Consider the following 17,783-nt stretch of genomic DNA (forward strand, 5'->3'; position numbering starts at 1 on the left):
ATCTGTGCAGCTGGACTTTTGTTACTGCTGAGTTTAACTTGATTGACCATTACACTCTGATTACACAGCAGATGAGTTGGAGGGGAATTCATCCCACCAATTCCAATAGACCTGATAACATTTCACTCCTCAATGAATGTTGACTGGCAGCACTTGGACGTCCTGCCTTGGGGAGCTGTCAGCCAATCTGATTCAGTGTGAGTAAAGTGGCAGAACCCCCAGGGAGGGAAGGGCAGGGGATGCTTTGGGATCGCAGGATGATGGGATATGTGAGTGGGGCACGTGCTTCATCAGGGGGTAGGTCAGGCAGCTGAGAGGTCCAGAGATGTCCAGTCCATGAAGGAAGGGAAGCCCCAGTCAGAAGGGGGTTTTTCATGGAGGTCGCCCCATTACCGCCCGAGATCGAGGCTGTGATTCTTTCCAATTTGCACCGTTAGCTACCCGGCACCTGCTAAACTGAAAATTGAGACTGGGTGGGAAACCACCCTTAAACAGGCGTAAGTGGCCATGTGAGGGTCTTAATACGGGCAGGGGCAGGCGTCCCCTCTGAGGCCCTACCTACCTCACTCTAAAATCCCCTCTGGGTTGGGCAGCATTCCTGACGGATCTGGTCCATGAAATTTCACGCTCCCCTTCTTTGACCTCAAAACCCATCGAGGGGAGCTTAAAATTCAGACATCGATAATTGGAGAAATCTGCAACTTTCTAGCAACACTGCACGTATGGCAAAATACCAATGGACCAACCAGTACACGGGATCCTCAGTAAATGTGCCTTTGGATTGAACAGAATCACAAAGATGTTTAACTGGGGCAGAATATTGGGCGGAATTCTTCCTCTGCCGACAGCAAAATCGCAAAACGCGATTGGGTGGAGAATGACCTCCGACACCAAAATTGAGGTAGGTGCTAGTTTGACGCCAAATCGGGCTGCTTCGGCACCCCGAAAATGGCGTAATTGCGTCGCTCACCCCGCGGTGATTAAGTACCATTGCCATATCATTAGCGGACCTGACCCCCTATTCTCCGGGTCCTCCGAGATTCACTGCCTCCGGTGGACTGAGTTCCCTACAGGATGGTTCACTTGTGGTCTCAAAAATCGTGAACCTGGCGCCGTGGCTGCTGAGCGAGAGAGATGACGTAGGACACGGAGTGACATGACTGCGGGCTGCTGGGCTGGACAGCAGCCATGCTGGCTGGGGTGGGGGGGCCCAGTGCCAGGGCCAGGGTAGGGGGGGAACAGGCTGAGCAGCAAGGGTGCCCCCTCCACACGACTGGGGAGGTGCCCAGGCACCAACCGTCATTACAACGGCCACCACGAAGGGGAAGCTGCACACCCACGTCGTTCCCTGGTTCTACACAGTGACACCGGCGGTATGGGTGAGCCCACTCCCGCACCCCATCGCCCCGCCACAGCGCGCCCCACCCCGGTCCCAAACACCCCACCCAACCGGCCGCGACCCACCTACGGACCACCCAGGCCCCACACACATGGAAGCCCCGTGAGGGCAGTGACAGTCAATGATTTATCTGGCAGCAGAGATGGGCGCTAGGACCAGGGACCCCACGGTGCCGGACACCGAAGGGGCAGGGGTGAGGGGGTGGGAGAGGGAGATGCGGGGATGGCGCCCACGCTGCCAACAGGGCCCACCGTGTAGCCCATGGAATCTAGTTGAGCATGGGTGTATGTGCACCATGCTAACATGTTGGCCTTCACCCCTGCAGACTATGGTGTTTGGAGTTCAACCAGCAATGGCAGCCACCCTGGTGATGGTCGCAGCTCTGCGAGATGGCCTCCAGTTGCGTGAGCGGGAGCCGCTCGAAGAGGATGGGGAAGCTGCAGCAGCGGAACGGGCTGCAGAGGAATGGGCTGCAGATGGGCAGGTGGCAGTCGCACAGGCTGAAGGGCCAGCCGCCCAACAAGCCGAGGAGAAGGAGATGCCAAGGAGGCACATCAGGCCTCATGTGTATTGGCAGTGCCTGTTATAAGAGGTCCTTCCGGACCGGGCATGCCACCAGAGACTCCAGTTGAACAGAGAGACAGTGTGACATATCTGCCATATGATCGTACACTTGGCACTGCAGGGGTATGAGGGAGGACACCCGCTCCCAGTGACTGTCAAAGTGACGGTTGCCCATAACTTCTACACGACCTGATCCTTCCAGTCGCCAAGATGGGACCTGTCCAGGATTTCACAGGAGTTCAAAGTGCTGTGGTGTTCCGGTACCTCCTCTGCGGAAGTCACTTCAACAGGCCCCATCACCGCCTCCTCCCTCGGGGTGCCCAATGGGCCCCAGGCTAATCCATGGGACGGGGGTGTGACTGGAGCCATCCCCTGAGGTCCCGTCCTCCACCCCCCACTGCGGGTCCTAGAGGCCCACTCTGGTCTCGACCAGGGTCTGCATGCTCGTGGCCATGGAGCACAGGGAGTGGAACATCTCCGTCTGGGACTGCACCACATCACATTGTGACTCTGCCAACACCCTGTGGGTCTGTACCACATCAGCCAGTGACTGGGCCGCCTCCCTCTGGGACTGGGCCGCCTCCCTCTGGGACTGGGTCACCTCCCTCTGGGACTGGGCCGCCTCCCTCTGGGACTGGGCCACCTCACCTCGGGTCTGCAACGCCGGCCAGTGCATGGGCAATGCAGCCTACATTCCCAGCCATGGTCTGCTGTGACTGGGCCATGCTGAGGAGCGCCGCTGCAATGTCCAGGTGCTCTGGCACATTGTGCCTGATAGGACAGCCCTGTCCTGGGCCTCGGCCACCGGCTGCACAGAATGCCCCAAGCCTTGGACACGCTAATCCATAGCCGAAAACATTGCCCCCAATGCCTCCACCACGGACATCGCCCATGTGGTGTTGGCCTGGGTGGCATGCATGGCCGGCACCACACCCTGCTCGTGCACGTGGCTAGACTCCGCCACCTGCACTTGCAGGTGCCGAATGCTCGCCGTTATCCCCTCTTGTAGCCCCTGGCTCTCTGGCTGTACTTGGACTGTGCCTGGGGCTGGCTGTTCCAGAAACCCAGGACCAGTTGAGACATCAGCTGGTTCCTGGGGCCGGCCTGCCCTCCGACCATCCAGCCCCTTGGGTGCTCCTACCACAACCTGCTGTACTGGATCAGCTGTATGGTGCACACCAGACACAAGAGCTTCTTCACTAATGTGTCCAACCGAGGTGATAGTCTCTGGGATGGTGGAGGGTGTAGGGGACAGCTGTGACAGAAAGTCAGTGTCATCTTCCAACCCGGGCTCCAGGGTGCTCCAGGGGGGTTGGGGAGGGGGGGGGGGGGCGGTTAGTACCAGGCGCATGACCCTAGCCACCCTGAGGAGGTCGTGGAGTATCTTGCGGCACTGCATACCAGTCTGAGTGACATTGTCCACAGCGCTGACCGCCTCTGCCACCTACACCCAGGGACGGCGAATCAAGGAGCCTGGCGGTCATCCTCCCGGGCCAGGGTATAGGGTCATCCTTCTCTCCTCCACGGTGTTCAGCAGGGTTTTCAGCTCAGCGTCCCTGAACCATGGCGCTGCTCTCCTTCCAGCCTTCTTGTTGGCTCGGACGGTGTGTGTGGGGGCAATGACCGTTGAAGTGCCTCATGAGTGCTCATCACGGACCTGACGAATGCAGTACTGTTTTTCCTGGAATTGATTGTGTTCCACGTGGCGACGGTGCTCGCCCATTAAGAGTAGCTGAATCGGTGCAGGTGTTGCACCGATTTTCTGTCGTAAAGCGCCACACATCCTCCACTACGTCAACAGTTAGTCTCAGAAATGGAGAATCCAGCCCTGAGTGTTTATTGGTTGACTGAACAGGATTAAATATTAGCGATTAACTTTTTTAACAATTGGTTCATGAGCTGTAGGTATCACTGGCTGCCTAACTGATCATCTCCAGCTGGAAGACCGATGGCTGGTCAGACATCAGCATCTTTCATTATTTGGATAACTCAAATCCTGATTAATTCTCCAATCTTTGAGCCAAATACATTAGCAGGTTAACAGCTGTTTAGGTTCCAGCTGAAACATTTGGCCCAATTTTTACTCTGTGCAAGTTGATGGTTTCTGATTGGTGCATTTTATCCAATACTGGGGAAGCAGACATAGCCTTTGAATGAAGAGAACATTTACAAAACTTTATAAAGGAATATAATGTATAAATATATGTATAAAGAATGTGAGAAAAGAGAAAAGGAATTAGTCTAATTGGACAGCTCTGTCAAAGACCCACTACAGCCACAATGGGCCGGAAAGGATCCCATATATGTTGTAATATTCTCTGATTCTGTAATACAGATGGACAGATGGTCTGATACATCGCATGGGTCAGTGTATTTCCATTCTGGAAATTTTACATTGTAGATCACTATGATTGTGCTTTCTCATTGACAAAACAAAAACATTAACTATGGGCCAGGTTGAATCTAAAGGTATTCAGACTGTTTGGTATCTATTCAGCACTAGCTGTCTCTGGCAGTTACAATGAGCAAGTGGAAACATTGTTACTTACTGAAAACCATCCAAATTCAAAGTAATTGTGTGCCGTTTTTTCACTTGTATGTACCAAATGCATTCGGCATTATTTGGATATGGTTCTGGATAATTGGGGCTGGTAAAGGATCCACTCTCAGTCTCAAGCCTCCCTCCACATGTTATTCCATCTAGTTACAATGAGAAAATGAGAAAATTCAGCAGGATAGTGTTGGAAAAAGGAGAATAAATGCAAAAAATGTGGTAAAGTAGGCCACATTGTAAAGGCCTGGTGGTCACACCTGGTGGTTCATCAAAAGAAATGTACCAAGAAAAACACAGCTAAGTCTGCTGGTCAAGTTCACCAGTTAAGTGATGGAACTGAAGACTCATTAAGGGACAAGATGTCAAGCCAGCTTAAAGAATTCAAGCTTGGTGTCTTTTCAGTGAAAGGAGATCAGCAATACTTTTGGGTGGATATGGGACCAGCAGTATCACTCATACCTGAGACAATATACAGTTAGAAGCTAAAACATCTACCTTTTCAACCATCAGATGTCACCTTGAGGACATACACTGAGCATGTCTTGCCACTGAAGGGATACAACATGGTGAATGTAGAACTAAATGGTCAATAAATGGAGTTGCCTCTCCACGTTGTCCAAGGAGACTTTCTAGCATTGTTTGGGAGATCATGGCAGCGCAGTTGCACAGTGTTTAGCACAGTTGCTTCACAGCTCCGGGGTCCCAGGTTCGATTCCCGGTTTGGGTCACTGTTTGTGCGGAGTCTGCACGTTCTTCCTGTGTCTGTGCGAATTTCCTCCGGGTGCTCTGGTTTCCTCACGCAGCCCAAAGATGTGCAGGTTAGGTGGATTGGCCATGCTAAATTGCCCTTCGATTAGGTTGGATTACTAGTTTAAGGGGATAAGGCGGGGGTGTGGCTTAATTGGGTGCTCTTTCCAAGGGCCGGTGCAGACTCGACGGGTCGAATGGCCTCCTTCTGCACTGAAAATTCTATAATTCTATAGTTAAGGAAGAAAAAGCTAAACTGGGCCGTCGTGAACCAATTTGTTGATTGTACGAACGATCAATAACCACTTCTGAAGAAGTAACCTCAGGTATTCAAAGAGTCACTTGGATTCATGACTGGAATTGAAGTAAAACTCAAGGTCAAGGCAGACAGGTTGCCTAAATCTCTTAAAGCGTGCACTGTACCATCTGCCATCTGGCCAAAAGTGGAAGAAAAACTTGAGAGGTTAATTGAGATAGGAATCATGGACCCTGTTACCACCAGTGACTGGGGGACAAAATTCATTCCTCTGTTAAAGAGGCATAGTTCAATAAAATGTGTGGGGATTTTAAAACCAAAATCAACCAGCACTATGTGCTGACCATTATCTTCCACCACTTTTAGAAGATCTATTCGCTGGTCTCTCAGGAGACCAAATAATTAGCAAAATAGTTCTCAAGTATATCTTCAGATGAATGTGGTTTTCCATTGTGATTGTCTGCAAAAGGGCAACAAGTTTGTCAGGGGGAAAATGTCCCCCCACCCACCCCCTCCTCCCCCACCCCCCCCCCCCCCTGATTTGTGGACTCTTATTTTGGAGGGGGTGATCCGTGGTTTTGAAACAGTCTTTGTTTGCGTGGGGGAGGGCGGGGTCCACGGGGAGCCATTTGCACAGACCAAGGGGAGAAAGTGAGCGAAGGGGTAGACAGGAGGAGCCGTCAGGCAGGAGCAGCCATGCTGCCAGGTAATGCTAGTGAATGGAAGTGAGGTGGGGAGGTGGCTGTGGGGGTTAGGCCAAATGGGGATGGGGGTGATGGAGAGGATGAAGGGTTGGGGGAGGGATGGTTGAAGGGTGGTGTGATGTGGCAGCGTTGGAGAATGAGTGGGGTCATGGACAGAGAAGGGGGCCATCTTGGATGGGCCCAGTTCAGGGCAAAATTAAAGGAAGCGGAACTGGAAGGGGGGGATGCCGGACAGGAGTGGAGGCACAAGCCTCTTGCAAGGTTCGTAACATGGAATGTACGGGGATTGAACAGGCCGGTGAAGAGGTCTCAGGTCTTTGTGCACTTTAGGAGCTTGAAGGTGGGGGTGGTCTTTCGGCAGCAGATGCACTTCCGGGTGAAGGATCAGGTTCCGTTGAGAAAGGGATGGATGGGTCAGGTATTTCACTCGGTGTTTGATTCAAAGTCGCGCGGGTTGGCCATCCTGCTGAGCAAAATGACGGGGGGTTTGTAGGAGCCAAGGAAGTGCGGGACTCGGGTGGAAGGTACGTAATAGTGAGCGAGGTGTTGGAAAGGATGCGGTGGTGCTAGTGAACGTTTGGTACAGCGTGCGGTTTGTGAAGGGGTTGCTGGGAATGGTTCTGTACCTGGACACGCATCAGTTGATTATGGGCGTGATTTTAGTTGTGTATTAGAACCAAGGATGGATAGGTCGAGCCCCAAGTCAATGGCAAGGTAGAGGATGGCGAAGGAGCTGGGAGGAATTATGGAAAGGGTGGGAATGGTGAATCCCTGGAGGTTTAGGAACGTGGTGGGAAAGGGAGCACTCCTTGTTCTCGTACGTGGTGAGCCGAGCGGTGTTGGTCGGGGCAGAGTACGTGGGAATCGTGATTTCAGACCATATGTCACACTGGCTGGTGGTTAGACTTAGTTCCAGGCAAGAGCAGAGGCCAAAATGGACGTTAGATTTTGGATTTTTGGCAGGCAAGGGGTTCTGTGAGAAGATGCGGTTGGTGATCAGAGACCATGTGCAATTGAATCAGAATGGGGAGATATTAAGGCCACATTTGGGGAGGCATTGAAAGTGGTGGTTCGGGAGCTGGTTATCTTGTTCAAGGCGCACAGAAAAGTATGGACAGTTATGGAACAAGATAAGAGCCGGACAGGAAATATTCGAATGCCCCCACCAAGGAGGGGTTGGCGGAAACAAAAAGGTTACAGGGGCAGTTTGACAGGCTGACGATGGGTAAGGCAGTGGGGCAGCTATGGAGGGCAAGGGGGTGCAGTATGAATATGGAGAAAAGGCTAGCCGTATGCTAGCCCATCAGCTACGGAGGCAGGCTGCCCCCAGGGAAATTCTGAGTGTGCAGACAGGAAAGGTGGAGGTAGTGTCAGAGCCACAGAAGATTAAAGAGGTATTCAGGGACTATTATGAGACGCTCTGTTGGGCCGAACCGGGTGAAGGGGATATGGTGTGGTTTTTGGATGAACTGGAGTTTCAAAGGCTGGATGAGGAGAGGAGGCGCTCGGGATGAGAGAGGTGATGGAGTCGCAAAAAGCCCGAGGGCCGGACAGTTATCCGGGGAGTTCGGCACTGGAGAAGAGACACTGACCCAGGTGTCAATGACGTTAATCCCAAAGAAGGGGAAGGACCCATTGGAATAGATGTGAAAGTGTTGGCCAAGGTAGTGGCGGGGAAGTGAAGGATGCCTTCCCGGAGTGGTAGTAGCGGGAATAGAGGATCAAACGGGTTTTGTAAAGGGCAGGCAGTCTTCCAGTAACGTAAGGCGGTTATTAAATGTGATTATGATCCCGTCAAAGGGACGGGCAGTGGTCTCTGTGGACGTCGGGTAGACTTTCGACCGGGTGGAGTGGAGGTACCTGTCGAGCTCCTGGGAAGGTTCATTTTCGGCCTATTGTTTGTGGCGTGGGTGCATCTGTTGCATGTGGCCCTAGTGACGAGCATACAGACAAACCAACTGAGTTCACGGAACTTCGGGTTGCACAGGGTAACGAGGCATGGGTGTCCATTGTCACCGCTGTTATTCGCGCTGGCGGTAGAACCCTTGCCGACAGCCATTAAAGGGTTAGTTGAGTGGCAGGGGGAGTAGGGAACACCGGTGTCCCTCTACACAGATAACCTGCTGTTGTTCCTGTAGGACTGATTGGAGAGTTTGGGGAGAATTATGGACATACTGGAGAGGTCTGAGGCCATCTCGGGCTATAAGCTGAATGTTGGAAATAGTGAGGTGTTTCTAATGAATGCGGCTGATTGGGGAACCAATCTTGAGATTGCCATTTAGGGTGCCAGGGACAGGTTTAGGTATTTGGGGGCTCAGGTGACAGGGGAGTGGGTGACGATGCACAAATGGAACTTGACAAGGTCGGTGGAGATGGTTAAGAAGGATTTTAGGAGATGGAATATGCTACACCTGACATTGGCGGGGAGGGTCCAGGTGGTGAAAATGAATGTTCTGTTAAGATTCTTGTTTATATTCCAAACCCTTCCAAACTTCATTCCGAAGGCCTTTTTCTGGAAACTGGATGCAGCGATTTTGGAGTTTATATGAGCGGGGAAGGTACCTCGAGTGAAGAGGGCCTGTTACAGAGACAGAGGCAGAAAGTGGGTTCAGTGTTACCAAAGTTGTTGCACTATTCCTGGGCAGTGAATGCCGAGAAGGTGAGGCCTTGTGGGAAGGAGGGAGATTAGATGGAGGGGTTCCAGCCTGAGGACCATGGTGACAGCGGCACTTCCACTGGCACCAAGGAGGTACATTGTGAGCCCGGTGTCGAGTCCACGATTAGGGTGTGGAACCAGTTGAGGTGGAACTTTAGAATGGAGGGGAGGTCGGTGCTAACACCGTTGTGTTGGAATCATGGGTTTAAGCCAGGAGAGATGGATGGCATGAACAGGAGATAGAGAGAGAAGGGCTTGGCAAAGGCGATGGCTCTATACCTGGAGGGGAGGTTTACAAGTTTGGAAGAGCTGTGAGAGAGGGTGGAGTTGCCGAAGGGAAGCGAGTTCAGGTATATGCAAGTGAGGGACTTTACACGGAAGGAATGGAGAGGGTTTTCAAGCTTCCAGATGATACCCTCTTGGAGGAGTTGCTGCGCCCAGACATGGAAGGGGAGGGTTGGTTTGGGGATATATATGGGAGGCTGGGGGATCAAGGGAGAGCATTAAGGAGAAATGGGAAATGGAACTGGGAGGGGAGATAGGATGGGGAGTGTAGAGTGAGGCAATGCGTAGGGTGAATTCAACCCCATGTTCGAGGATGAGTTTGATTCTGTTCAAGGTTGTGCATAGGGTGCATATGACTCGAATGAGGATAAGAGGGTTTAGGTGCATTTGTTCTGGAGCTGTGTGAAGTTGGAGAGATACTGGGAGGGGATGTTTTGGACACTATCAAAGATTGTCGGGGTAGGGACTGGGCCGGACCCTATAGTGGTGATTTTTGGGTTGTCAGAAATGCTGGAGCTGATGGAGGGGAGGAAGGCCAATGCTGTGACCTTCACTTCTCTTGTTGCCCAGTGAAGGATTCTGTTGGAATAGCGGTCGACATCGCCATCAGTGGGGGCTGCCTGGCTGGGCGACCTGTACGACTTTCTCCAGATGGAAAAGATCAAGTTTGAATTGAGATGATCAGCGGAAGGCTTTGAGATATGGTGGGGACTGTCCATGACCACATTTGAGGAAATGTTGTCGTGGAGTGTGCGCGGGAGTGTGGGGGGAGGAGGGAGGGGAAGAGTAGAGGGGTGAACAGGGGAAAAAACCTGCACAAACTGAACTGTGGAGAATGTTTCCTGATTTATTTATGTTTTTGTAACTATTTATACTTTTGGAATAAAATACATTGAAAAAAAGAATATTTAACACTCAGTCTTGCCCTGCTTTGAACAAAGTCTGTTATAATAAATATTATATTTCCACATGTCAATCTGTGGCACACTCTGTGAATTCACATACATGAAATACAAATTTTTGATTAATTCCACCCAAATCAAGAACCTCACCTTCTCCAAACTTAATTCCTTTTGCTACTTTTCAGCGCACCCGATGAATCTGTTGATACATTTTTGCAGTCTACAGCCTTTTCCCACACGAGCAACTATATGACCAATTTCTGCATCATCTGCAAACTTCTCAATCATGACGACTACACTTAAGCTTAAATCATTGCCGTACCTCGAAAAACAAAAGAGCCAATACTCAGCCCTTTAAAGCCCCAAAAGGAAGAGAACTGCAGTTATAAATAACCACCACCTACCATGACCCTCTTCTTCCAGCCACAGAGCAATTTTGGATCCAGGTCCCTTGGATCTGTTACAGTCAAGGACTGTTACAGGCCTGACCAGTCTGCCATGTGGGGCCTTGTCAAAAGCCTTGTTAAAATCCATGTAAACAACATGATTCACTCATTCCCTTCTTACCTCCTCAAAAATATTAAACATTGTTGGAAACACATTGAAACTGAAGTCTACAGCCTTTTCCCACACGAGCAACTACATGACCAATTTCATAGATTATCATAGAATTTATCATAGAATTTACAGTGCAGAAGGAGACCATTCGGCCCATCGAGTCTGCACCGGCTTTTGGAAAGAGCACCCTACCCAAGGTCAACACCTCCATACCCAGTAACCCCACCCAACACTAAGGGCAATATTGGAAACTAAGGGCAATTTATCATGGCCAATCCACCTAAGCTGCACATCTTTGGACTGTGGGAGGAAACCGGAGCACCCGGAGGAAACCCACGCACACACGGGGAGGATGTGCAGATCCGCACAGACAGTGACCCAAGCGGGAATCGAACCAGGGACCCTGGAGCCATGAAGCAATTGTGCTATCCACAATGCTACCGTGCTGCCCATCTGTATCATCTGCAAACATCTCAATCATGCCAACTACACTTAAGCCTATATCACTGCCATACCTAGAGAAACAAAGAAGCCAACACTAAGCCCTTAAGACCCCCAAAGGGAAGAGCACTGCAGTTATAAAAAAAAAACATCATCTCCCATGACACTCTGCTTCCAGCCACTGAGCCAATCCTGGATCAAAGCTACTTGGATGTGTTACAGTCAAGGACTGTCACAGTCCTGACCAGTCTGCTTTGTGGGACCTTGTTAAAATCCATGTAAAAAACATGATTCACTTATTTCCTTGTTACCTCCTCAAGAATCTTACACCTTAGTTGGAAACAGCATTAAAACTGAAAATTCTGTAAATACTCACCAAGCCCAGTGGTAACTGTGGAGAGAGAAAAACAGTGAAAGTGCTTCAGATTGTGACCTTTCATCAGAATTGTGCGGTCAGTTAAAGGCCTTTTCCTGACTTTCTGGACTGTCATACTTGGACTGTGCCTGGGGCTGGCTGTTCCAGAAACCCAGGACCAGTTGAGACATCAGCTGGTTCCTGGGGCCAGCCTGCCCTCCAACCATCCAGCCCCTTGGGTGCTCCTACCACAACCTGCTGTACTGGATCAGCTGTATGGTGCACACCAGACACAAGAGCTTCTTCACTAATGTGTCCAACCGAGGTGATAGTCTCTGGGATGGTGGAGGGTGTAGGGGACAGCTGTGACAGAAAGTCAGTGTCATCTTCCAACCCGGGCTCCAGGGTGCTCCAGGGGTGTTGGGGGGGGGGGGGGGGGGGGGGGGGGTTAGTACCAGGCGCATGACCCTAGCCACCCTGAGGAGGTCGTGGAGTATCTTGCGGCACTGCATACCAGTCTGAGTGACATAGTCCACAGCGCTGACCGCCTCTGCCACCTACACCCAGGGACGGCGAATGATTCTCTTATTTCCTTGTTACCTCCTCAAGAATCTTACACCTTAGTTGGAAACAGCATTAAAACTGAAAATTCTGTAAATACTCACCAAGCCCAGTGGTAACTGTGGAGAGAGAAAAACAGTGAAAGTGCTTCAGATTGTGACCTTTCATCAGAATTGTGCGGTCAGTTAAAGGCCTTTTCCTGACTTTCTGGACTGGGGTCTCGCTTCTGTGTGGGGAGAACAGCAGGTAAATCCTGACAGAATACCCACAGGTTAAGCAAGGTGGGGTCCCCTATTAGTGCTTTCTTAAAGGCCCATGGGGGGGCCCACTGGTGACAGTGTTCATCCCGTGACAACGGCATCACCGACCCACGCTTATTTCTCCCTGATTTTCCCCATAAAACTCAACCCAGCCCCGATGACCCCAGACCCCACTGCCTGGTCATGGGGGCACTGCCCTTGCACTGCATCCTCTTTTTCCAGGTGCAACCTCAGCAGTGGCCATCAATGCCGGTGATACTGCTGTAGCTCTGAGTTAATGTGTCCATCTGTTTGGCTAACAGCTCCTGGGGGTGAGTCGCCCTCCTCAACACAAACCACAGCCCAGCTGACAGGGTAGGATCCTGAATGTCACAGACTGTTCAGGTGCAGTTGCCTCAACTTTCAAAACCAGTTCTTTTACTAATTCAGCCCTTGCTAGCCTTGTATAGGCAGTGAGCCACCAGCGTCACCTCTTTCTGAGAAGGCCCACCTCATCTTGCAGCCTCAGCAGTGGCCATCGATGCTGATGGTATTGCTGTAGCTCTGAGTTACTGTGTCTATCTGTTTGGCTAACAGCTCCTGGGGGTGAGTTGCCCTCCTTAACACAGGATGGGATCCTGGATGCCACAGACTGTTACAGTGCTGTTGTCTCCACTTTTAAACACTTCATTTTCTAATTCCAGCTGTGCTAGCCTTGTAACTCTCAGCTATGTATGTACACTGTAGTGATTCCAGCTTCTGCTCAAGCTCTGAATTCTGGAGCTCAGGCTCCTCCAGCTGACATCAATTTCTTCACACATGGTTCCTGAGGACATGAGAAGTTTAGCAAGTTTCCACATAACACAGTGAGTGGAATCGTGTTTAGGCGACAGGGGTCTCAATCGGCAGCTGTCTAGGCAGTGAGCCACCTGTGTCACCTCTTTCCGAGAAGGTCCACCTCATCTTGCATCATTCAGGAATTGAACAGGCCAGGAACTGGCCGTCCGCCAGGATGAAGGAGACAGGGTGCAGAGGTCCTGCCTGCTGCGAGCTGCCATCAAATCAGAGGCTTGCAGCTTTCTGAATTCAGCAGCAGCACTGGGGATGCACTGCTGCTGCCAGGGCAACACCTACCAGGGGCCTCAGATCGAGGATGGACCCAGGCACAGGTGAATTTGTCCTGTGAAGCAAGAAATTCCCAGATATTTCAACCAGGAAGATTTGGAAAATATGCCCACAACCTGTTTACTTGCTCCTCTAATGTTCTTTGATGAAACTAAACTAATGAATTGGATTCAATTAAGCTGAAATACAATTGATCTATGCCTTAGTTGGTGCCTAGTGGCTCCTTGAAACTAACAACACATTTGTGCTAATTTAAACTATATTGAACAAGGGTTAGGTGGATTGGCCATGCTAAATTGCCCGTAGTGTCCTAATAAAAATGTAAGGTTAAGGGGGGGATTGTTGGGTTACGGGTATAGGGTGGATATGTGGGTTTGAGTAGGGTGATCATGGCTCGGCACAACATTGAGGGCCGAAGGGCCAGTTCTGTGCTGTACTGTCCTATGTTCTATGTTCTAAGACAGAAAATTTTACACACTTACTTTGGAACAACGGCTGAGAGTAGTAATATGCAGTAAAGCCAACACTTGTTTTCAGGTGATCAGATTTGAAACAAATGGTCATAGTGTTGGACGATGATGTAAATGTGTGGTTTGATCCGGTACATATTGTTGAAATCAGAGGAGAATTTGTTGAAGCTCCATCATATATTGCAACATAATCGTTTGTGCACCGCAATGATACTTCCAGCCTGGGGAGACAAAGATAGTAAATTGAAATTTACTATAGTACTTATCTTTTATAATTAACAATTTACTTCATAAACTGGGCAACATATACACACACATCTACAAACAACATTAAAAGAATAGGATATGTATTGAATAGATAACAAAGTATCAACCATGGAGCAGCCATTCGGTAATCAATCAATTGGAACTAATGATTAGGTATTGGACATTTGACTCCTTGAGTCTGTTCCATTATTTAGTGTTTGATCTTTGACCTAACTCCAAAGACTTGCCTTTTCCTCACATCGCTTCAAATCAATGGCCGACAAGATTTTATCAATCTGAGTTTAAATTAAGATTGATCTAACACGATCCTGAGTTCCAAACTAATACCATCGTAAAATAGTTATGGCACAGAAGGGGTGGCCATTTGGCCCATCGTGTACATATTGGCTCATTGGAAGAGCAACTCACCATGTCCCACTGCTCTGCCTTTTCCTCGAACCTTGGCAATCTTTCACTTCAGAAAATTAACAATTCTCATTTGAAGACTTTGACGTGAGCTTAAACGTTGGATTCCTGGTATGATTGTGGTAAATCTATGCTGCACTTGCTTAAGAACCAAATAAATCCTTCAGATCTGCTGCCTTGAACAGTTTGTCATGGTTCAGGTGTGGTCCAACCAGGACTTTATATAGCTGCCAAGTGACCTCTAATCACTTATATTCCATTCCATATGATATAAAGGTGAGCATTCCATTAGCCTTTTAAAATATTTTCTGTTCATGTTTGCTATTTTTGTATAATCTGTGCAGCTGGACTTTTGTTACTGCTGAGTTTAACTTGATTGACCATTACACTCTGATTACACAGCAGATGAGTTGGAGGGGAATTCATCCCACCAATTCCAATAGACCTGATAACATTTCACTCCTCAATGAATGTTGACTGGCAGCACTTGGACGTCCTGCCTTGGGGAGCTGTCAGCCAATCTGATTCAGTGTGAGTAAAGTGGCAGAACCCCCAGGGAGGGAAGGGCAGGGGATGCTTTGGGATCGCAGGATGATGGATATGTGAGTGGGGCACGTGCTTCATCAGGGGGTAGGTCAGGCAGCTGAGAGGTCCAGAGATGTCCAGTCCATGAAGGAAGGGAAGCCCCAGTCAGAAGGGGGTTTTTCATGGAGGTCGCCCCATTACCGCCCTGAGATCGAGGCTGTGATTCTTTCCAATTTGCACCGTTAGCTACCCGGCACCTGCTAAACTGAAAATTGAGACTGGGTGGGAAACCACCCTTAAACAGGCGCAAGTGGCCATGTGAGGGTCTTAATACGGGCAGGGGCAGGCGTCCCCTCTGAGGCCCTACCTACCTCACTCTAAAATCCCCTCTGGGTTGGGCAGCATTCCTGACGGATCTGGTCCATGAAATTTCACGCTCCCCTTCTTTGACCTCAAAACCCATCGAGGGGAGCTTAAAATTCAGACATCGATAATTGGAGAAATCTGCAACTTTCTAGCAACACTGCACGTATGGCAAAATACCAATGGACCAACCAGTACACGGGATCCTCAGTAAATGTGCCTTTGGATTGAACAGAATCACAAAGATGTTTAACTGGGGCAGAATATTGGGCGGAATTCTTCCTCTGCCGACAGCAAAATCGCAAAACGCGATTGGGTGGAGAATGACCTCCGACACCAAAATTGAGGTAGGTGCTAGTTTAACGCCAAATCGGGCTGCTTCGGCACCCCGAAAATGGCGTAATTGCGTCGCTCACCCCGCGGTGATTAAGTACCATTGCCATATCATTAGCGGACCTGACCCCCTATTCTCCGGGTCCTCCGAGATTCACTGCCTCCGGTGGACTGAGTTCCCTACAGGATGGTTCACTTGTGGTCTCAAAAATCGTGAACCTGGCGCCGTGGCTGCTGAGCGAGAGAGATGACGTAGGACACGGAGTGACATGACTGCGGGCTGCTGGGCTGGACAGCAGCCATGCTGGCTGGGGTGGGGGGGCCCAGTGCCAGGGCCAGGGTAGGGGGGGGAACAGGCTGAGCAGCAAGGGTGCCCCCTCCACACGACTGGGGAGGTGCCCAGGCACCGACCGTCATTACAACGGCCACCACGAAGGGGAAGCTGCACACCCACGTCGTTCCCTGGTTCTACACAGTGACACCGGCGGTATGGGTGAGCCCACTCCCGCACCCCATCGCCCCGCCACAGCGCGCCCCACCCCGGTCCCAAACACCCCACCCAACCGGCCGCGACCCACCTACGGACCACCCAGGCCCCACACACATGGAAGCCCCGTGAGGGCAGTGACAGTCAATGATTTATCTGGCAGCAGAGATGGGCGCTAGGACCAGGGACCCCACGGTGCCGGACACCGAAGGGGCAGGGGTGAGGGGGTGGGAGAGGGAGATGCGGGGATGGCGCCCACGCTGCCAACAGGGCCCACCGTGTAGCCCATGGAATCTAGTTGAGCATGGGTGTATGTGCACCATGCTAACATGTTGGCCTTCACCCCTGCAGACTATGGTGTTTGGAGTTCAACCAGCAATGGCAGCCACCCTGGTGATGGTCGCAGCTCTGCGAGATGGCCTCCAGTTGCGTGAGCGGGAGCCGCTCGAAGAGGATGGGGAAGCTGCAGCAGCGGAACGGGCTGCAGAGGAATGGGCTGCAGATGGGCAGGTGGCAGTCGCACAGGCTGAAGGGCCAGCCGCCCAACAAGCCGAGGAGAAGGAGATGCCAAGGAGGCACATCAGGCCTCATGTGTATTGGCAGTGCCTGTTATAAGAGGTCCTTCCGGACCGGGCATGCCACCAGAGACTCCAGTTGAACAGAGAGACAGTGTGACATATCTGCCATATGATCGTACACTTGGCACTGCAGGGGTATGAGGGAGGACACCCGCTCCCAGTGACTGTCAAAGTGACGGTTGCCCATAACTTCTACACGACCTGATCCTTCCAGTCGCCAAGATGGGACCTGTCCAGGATTTCACAGGAGCTCAAAGTGCTGTGGTGTTCCGGTACCTCCTCTGCGGAAGTCACTTCAACAGGCCCCATCACCGCCTCCTCCCTCGGGGTGCCCAATGGGCCCCAGGCTAATCCATGGGACGGGGGTGTGACTGGAGCCATCCCCTGAGGTCCCGTCCTCCACCCCGCCACTGCGGGTCCTAGAGGCCCACTCTGGTCTCGACCAGGGTCTGCATGCTCGTGGCCATGGAGCACAGGGAGTGGAACATCTCCGTCTGGGACTGCACCACATCACATTGTGACTCTGCCAACACCCTGTGGGTCTGTACCACATCAGCCAGTGACTGGGCCGCCTCCCTTTGGGACTGGGCCGCCTCCCTCTGGGACTGGGTCACCTCCCTCTGGGACTGGGCCGCCTCCCTCTGGGACTGGGCCACCTCACCTCGGGTCTGCAACGCCGGCCAGTGCATGGGCAATGCAGCCTACATTCCCAGCCATGGTCTGCTGTGACTGGGCCATGCTGAGGAGCGCCGCTGCAATGTCCAGGTGCTCTGGCACATTGTGCCTGATAGGACAGCCCTGTCCTGGGCCTCGGCCACCGGCTGCACAGAATGCCCCAAGCCTTGGACACGCTAATCCATAGCCGAAAACATTGCCCCCAATGCCTCCACCACGGACATCGCCCATGTGGTGTTGGCCTGGGTGGCATGCATGGCCGGCACCACACCCTGCTCGTGCACGTGGCTAGACTCCGCCACCTGCACTTGCAGGTGCCGAATGCTCGCCGTTA

The 17,783-nt window shown here is 51.4% G+C and overlaps 1 protein-coding gene across 1 annotated transcript in view; it reads right to left on the bottom strand.

The window, feature by feature from the left end:
• The window catches only part of LOC119979710 (cubilin-like), a 162,284-nt gene that overhangs the window by 44,746 nt on the left and 99,755 nt on the right, over positions 1–17,783 (bottom strand). The window contains exons 16-18 of the mRNA XM_038822270.1: positions 13,829–14,037; positions 12,087–12,101; positions 4,513–4,663 (exon numbers count right to left, since the gene is read on the bottom strand). Coding sequence (XP_038678198.1) covers positions 4,513–4,663; positions 12,087–12,101; positions 13,829–14,037 — 375 coding nt within the window. The remainder of the gene's footprint in view (positions 1–4,512; positions 4,664–12,086; positions 12,102–13,828; positions 14,038–17,783) is intronic.

This window comes from Scyliorhinus canicula, chromosome 16, assembly GCF_902713615.1.
Source record: "Scyliorhinus canicula chromosome 16, sScyCan1.1, whole genome shotgun sequence".
Classification (NCBI taxonomy): Eukaryota; Metazoa; Chordata; class Chondrichthyes; order Carcharhiniformes; family Scyliorhinidae; genus Scyliorhinus; species Scyliorhinus canicula.